This window comes from Orycteropus afer, unplaced genomic scaffold (assembly GCF_000298275.1).
Source record: "Orycteropus afer afer isolate SDZICR_OR568_19922 unplaced genomic scaffold, OryAfe1.0 scaffold00490, whole genome shotgun sequence".
In the NCBI taxonomy this organism is placed as follows: domain Eukaryota; kingdom Metazoa; phylum Chordata; class Mammalia; order Tubulidentata; family Orycteropodidae; genus Orycteropus; species Orycteropus afer.
Window position 1 is genome coordinate 1,141,257 of NW_006922077.1, and position 5,850 is coordinate 1,147,106.

Consider the following 5,850-nt stretch of genomic DNA (forward strand, 5'->3'; position numbering starts at 1 on the left):
ACCCCTACCCTCTGAAAACAGTGAACCATTAACTCCTCAGGATGTGAGTCTTCCCACTCTGGCCCCACCCCTGGCCCCGCCCCAAGGCAGGTGGGTTAGGAGGAGGGCTTGTCCATGTCAGCCAGTCTACCTGACGTGGCCTCCATTCCACCTGGACACCTGGTGGTTGAGACCAGTCTCCCTAGCTCCACCCCCACCCACAAAACTCTTCATCTCCACAGCAAGGCCTGACGGAGACCCAAAGTGACGCTCTCACGCTGCCAGTGGGGGTGAGGCATTGGAGACTGAGGGGCAGAGGCATGGGTCAAGGTGGTAGAGGGGTGGGATGTGGGGAATAAGGGAGGGCCAGTCAACTCCAGATCAGGTGTGGGAGACAGAGCTCTGGATTAGGGCAAGGGATCCAGGAAGTGGCAAACAAGAGGCTGTTCCAGAAGGGCGGGGCCAGAGGGAGGCCGCTGCTGGATTCCAGGTGGGAGAGCAGGTACATGGAGTGTGGGTCTTCCTTTGGCCCTGATCTGGAGAGCAGAGCAGTGGCTCTGACCCTCACCTCCCCTTGCTCTTCCAGGGCACAGTCCTCAGGATGTTCCGAGGGGAATAGAAGCCAGAACCAGAGCCTCTGACTCCTGTTCCCCCAGTGATGGGGTCCCCAACGAGTCACCTCCGGGCTGGCCTATGTGCGTTGGTGGTCTTGGGGTGGATAGGGGGCTCAGCCCCCAACCTGGGCCCTGCTGAGCAGGAGCAGAACCACTACCTGGCCCAGCTATTTGGCCTGTACGGGGAGAACGGGACGCTGACAGCAGGGGGCCTAGCGCGGCTTCTCCACAGCCTGGGGCTCGGCCGGGTTCAGGGGCTCCGCTTGGGACACCACGGGCCTCCAGCCAGTAGGGCTGTACCCCCAGCCGGCGACAATTCCACATACAGGTACTACCCTTTCTCCCACCCCAAAATACCACATCCCCTAGCTCCTCTAGGTATATCAGTCTCCATCAGCTCTTTTTTTGGCTTCTAAAAATCAGACTCCTGGAATTAAATTCTTCAGAACCTGTCTCCCCACATCTCTCAAAGACCCCTCTTGCCTCTATTGCCTCCTAATTCTCTCCTCCAAGCCCCTCAGCCCTCAGAGTCCTAGCTTTTAGTCCCAATGCTCAATGTCCCCAGGCTGACTTGGCTCCCAGGGTTTCGTATTTTTGGTTGTTCTCCCTCTGGTTTCTTACCCTATAGCCCCTACTCCTAGACTTGCCTATAAACTGACAATTCCCAGATCTTCTCAAGACTGGTGCTCCATGGTTTCTGGGTCCCAGGAACCCCAGCCAGTGACTGGGCCTCCCTTTTCCCCGACTCCTGTGGGAGCTTCTCAAAAGGAACCAAGAGAACGTGAGTGAGAGTTTGACTTGCTATCCCATCCATTTCAGGCTGCAGGACCCTGAGCTGAGTGTGGATGTCTGGGCAGGACTGCCTCTGGGTCCCTCAGGATGGGGTGGCCTGGAGGAGCCAGATGCCCCCCATGCTCCCCATGGGCCTGCCCCCTCGGGCCTGGACCTCTTTCATAGGCTTCTGTTGCTGGATCATTCGCTGGCTGACCATCTGAATGAGGATGTGAGTTTGATGGTCTTTAGAGACTGGGATTTAGATGGCCTGCAGTGTTTAGTCATTAGAAGTTACTTTAAAGAAAAATCCCAATGTAACCTTCGGGTCCATTATTCTAGTAGTAAAATATCTTCTCACTGAGCTCAGAGCAGGTGACACCATACCTAAGCTCCAAAAGACAGGTTAGGGGCCATACTTGGTAGAGAACCCAGAGAAACAGCCCAGGATCTTTGGATGGTTACCTGGAGAGGAGACTTGCAGGGAATGCCTGGCTATCTTCATCTAGAAAAGCAGTGACCTTGTTCCCCACACATCACAGGGCAGCCAAAGCTGGGGAGTATGTGAAAGGACTGTTGAGAGGGAGGTGAGATGGCATTTCAGGTTCTTTTGTCTCCTAAGATTCTGGAATCCAAACTCCATCACCAAACCCACAAAACTACCAAGACTTGGGAGGGAGGGAGATGATGGCAATGTTCATCAGTACCCAATTTACCTGTGGAATGGATACTCACTAAAGTGTAACACACACACATTGATTGTACATCCCCCAGTCCCTGAGGTGCCTGCCCATGTGAGCAAGGGGGACCCTGGGAGAGACCTGGAAGTCCCTGCTATGAAAAGATAGACTCGACAAATCTGAGTCACAGTTCCAGTGATATCCCAATGCATGACCCCCAACTCAACTCCCCTAGTGTCTGAATGGCTCCCAGCTGCTGGTCAATTTTGGCTTGAGCCCTGCCGCTCCTCTGACCCCGCGTCAGTTTGCTCTGCTGTGCCCAGCCCTGCTTTACCAGATTGACAGCCGTGTCTGCATCCAGGCCCTGGCCCCAGCACCCCCAGGGGATGTACTATCTGGTCAGTGGGTGAGAATGGGTGGGATAGTAGGCACCACACCAGGGAAAGAGGTTCCCTGGGCTCCTGCCTCTCCTTGCAGTATCTCTCTGCCCTGCCTCCCCTCTGGGCCTCTCCCATCTAGTCCTGGCTAACTGCAGCCCCTGGTCCTTCCAGCTCTGGTCCACAGTGCCCTGGCAGTCCTGCTGCTCAGCCTCCCTGCTCCCCTCTCCCTGCTGCTACTGAGGCTCCTGGGACCTCGTCTCTTGCGGCCCTTGCTGGGCTTCCTGGGGGCCCTGGCCGTGGGCACTCTTTGTGGGGATGCACTGCTACACTTGTTGCCGCACGTATGTGAAGCCCCTCCTCGTCACCCTGTCCCCAGTGGTGGTCCCATCTCCATATATCCAAGGTGTCCCCAGCGCAGGACAGCCCCTCCTCCTCCCTGCCAACTCCTGCATGCCACTCCCTCCCAGTAGAGTGCAGGAGTAAAGGTTTGCCACCTCCCCCAGGGGAGGGGGGTGCTACTGGGGTAGGATCTTCTGAGGTACGCCCTGAACACCTCTCTGTCAGGCCCAAGGAAGGCAACATACAGGGCCTAGCGGGCAACCGGAGGAGAACCTGGGTCCAGGGCTGTCAGTGCTTGGAGGCCTCTTCCTGCTCTTCATACTGGAGAACATGCTAGGGCTTTTGCGGAATCGAGGATTGAAGCCAGTAAGTGACACCCTTTCCTTCTCCTTCTGCTGAGAGCAAGAGCTGGGCAAACACACCAGGAGGTGAGAGGCAGTGTGCTTGCTCTTGGCTCTCTGGTATTTGCCTGATTGTGCAGGCCCTGTCAGCTAACAGGGAGTGGGTAGAGACTCCTCAATGTAGACCCAGGACCTCAGGCCAGATGGTCTCCTCTAGCGAGTTGAAATCAACAAGAAACAGAGGGAGGTGCCAACCTGGAAAGAAGGTAGAGAGGCCAAAGAACAGAGATGGAACCAGGTGTTCATTTTCCCAGCTGGTGGCCTGGTCAACCCCTTAGTTCCCGGCTCTGCTGCCTCCTCCACCAGGAGGGATGCCCTCCTATTTCAGAGATGCTGCAGGTGGAAAAGGCGGGATCTCGAAAGACCAAACGTGGACCCAGAGGATGGCAACGGGATGGCCCTTCAGCCCCTGCAGGCAGCTCCAGGTGACTACAGAAAATGGCAAGTAGGTTCCCAGCTCCCAGTCATCAGTTGCAGCAACCAACACTGTCCTTGTCCATCTCCCTACAGAGCCAGGGGCTCGGGGCCAGAGAGAGCAGGACAGCCAGCCCTCACTAACCCCAGCCCCTCCTGAGCACCGAGGCCACAGTCATGGGCACCAAGGTGGCGGTGGCACCAACATCACGTGGATGGTTCTCCTGGGAGATTGTCTGCACAACCTCACTGATGGGCTGGCCATAGGTGTGAGGGGACAGAATGGAGGCCAGCAGGCCAGGGCTCCTGGTTATTGGCTGGAGCTGGGAGAGGGTTCCAGGAAGGTGGGGAGAGGATATGAGGACTAAGGAGGGGATGCAGGTCCCTGGCTCCTCAGGAGGGCATCCTCCTGTTCTGACTACCTCCAATCCTGCCCGCCCTAGGTGCTGCCTTCTCAGATGGTCTCTCCAGTGGCCTCAGCACCACCCTAGCAGTCTTCTGCCATGAACTGCCCCACGAACTGGGTAGGAAGGGCAGAAGTGGGGTGGGGTGGAATCCAGAAAGGAGGGACCTCCAAGGGGCAGAACTTGAAGGCTGGCAGGTAACACGGGTGAAGGGCGGCCCCGGCTTATTCTCTCCTACTGTATCTTCTCTTTCCAACAGGTGACTTTGCAATGCTGCTCCAGGCAGGGCTGCCCTTTCGGCGGCTGCTATTGCTGAGCCTGGTGTCTGGAGCCCTGGGACTAGGGGGTGCAGCCCTGGGGGTGGGGCTCAGCTTGGGCCCTGTCCCGCTCACTCCCTGGGTGTTTGGGGTCACTGCCGGGGTCTTCCTCTACGTGGCCCTCGTGGACATGGTGAGAGGTGTGGGGTAGAGCAGAGAAACCAAGGGAAGTGGGGAAGTGGGTGAGGAGAGGGAAGCATCAGTCCCTCTACCTCCATCTACCTGGAAACCAGAGCTAGTGTCAGGCAAGGGTGTTGGACCACAGGCCTGGAAGAGTCTGAGAGACCAGGGGCTGGAAGAGTTGGGAGGGGTGGTGGCTGCTGCTACTCACTGTGACATCCTCCTGTTAAGCAGTCAGAGGCCAGGCCAGGGTCCTAACGTTCTTCTTTCTTTCAGCTACCGGCTCTGCTTCGTCCTCCTGAGCCCCTCCCTATGCTCCATGTGCTACTGCAGGGACTGGGGCTGCTGCTGGGGGGCGGCCTCATGCTCACCATTGCCCTGCTGGAGGAGCAGCTGTTGCCCCTGGTCACTGAGGGCTGACAAGGGCCAGTGACAAGGGGTCCAGGCTGCCCTTCCTTCCCCCCCGACCACAGGAATGGAGGCAGTACACAGGGCCAGTAGGAGCAATAGGATTTTAATAAACAGAACCCATCCCAAAGCCATGACTACGACAGTTGTACTTGCACCAAAACAGCATAGAAAACCAGGGTGTGGCGGGAGGAGGGCTCAAAGCAGGTTAGAGAAGGACACGTGTAGGGGCCCAGAAGGTGGAGGGGACAGGGACATCCATCTGCAGGGAGAGCATTGTGCTTTAGCCCGGGGAGAGGGGGTGGGGAGGGGCGGGGCAAATGCACAGGTCCCCACTTTTTTCCTGCTGCCCTCAGCACCCAGGGGATACAGGCATCTGGGCACATCTGCCCTTTATTGCTGCCCACCAGCATTAAACACCCCGACCCCAACACTAGCACCACAGGTGGATCCAGGGCAGAGAGAAGGGCAGGGACGGGAAAATTGCTTAGAGAAAGATTCAACTAGAATCCAGTGAATTGTGCTCAGTTCTCTTTACTTCCTACAACCGAGTACATGGGTTACAGGGTGCAGGGTGCAAGATGACATGGAGCATGCCCTCTGTGCCCCCCAACACACACCTGTACACAGGATGGTGGTGTCTGCAGCATCACAGGTCATGCAGGGCATAGGGGAAGGGGAGGTTCACACACACAGAGACGCCCACAGTGGGTACCAGACAGAGACCACCCCTGAATATACACAGCTGTACATGGGGAACCCCCAGGTCCCCGCCCCAACCCTCTCCCCTGTCTTGCCATCCCCCCGGGCAGGGGGAACTGTATTGCTTTGAGAGAGCCACCCTGGGGGCTGCTCTGCCAGGCACCCTCCCCTCCCACCCACCCCCATTTTGGCACATCTGCAAGACACAGGGCAGCAAGAATAGGCGCCCTCTCCCCCAGGCTTCTGTGGCGGGGGCTGGAGAAGGGAGGAGGAGACAGTCATCCTCTACCTCTCCCCTAGCCCTTCCCAAACCCCTGCCAA

At 57.5% G+C, this 5,850-nt stretch overlaps 1 protein-coding gene across 1 annotated transcript; it reads left to right on the forward strand.

Annotated features, from left to right (window-relative positions):
• The first annotated feature begins 637 nt into the window (after window positions 1-637).
• SLC39A5 (solute carrier family 39 member 5) lies at window positions 638-4,839 on the forward strand. Its single transcript, XM_007955118.2, has 10 exons — window positions 638-921; window positions 1,413-1,596; window positions 2,280-2,442; window positions 2,596-2,765; window positions 2,989-3,129; window positions 3,493-3,589; window positions 3,675-3,845; window positions 4,022-4,102; window positions 4,242-4,432; window positions 4,696-4,839. The coding sequence occupies exons 1-10, from the start codon at window positions 638-640 to the stop codon at window positions 4,837-4,839; spliced, it is 1,626 nt and encodes a 541-aa protein (XP_007953309.1).
• Window positions 4,840-5,850: the final 1,011 nt, after the last annotated feature.

Coding starts and splice junctions, on each gene's coding strand:
- SLC39A5 (XM_007955118.2), top strand. CDS start 638: ATGGGGTCCCCAACGAGTCACCTCCGGGCTGGCCTATGTGCGTTGGTG. Junction 2,766..2,988: donor TGCTACACTTGTTGCCGCAC/GTATGTGAAGCC, acceptor CCTCTCTGTCAG/GCCCAAGGAAGGCAACATAC. Junction 3,130..3,492: donor GGAATCGAGGATTGAAGCCA/GTAAGTGACACC, acceptor CTCCTATTTCAG/AGATGCTGCAGGTGGAAAAG.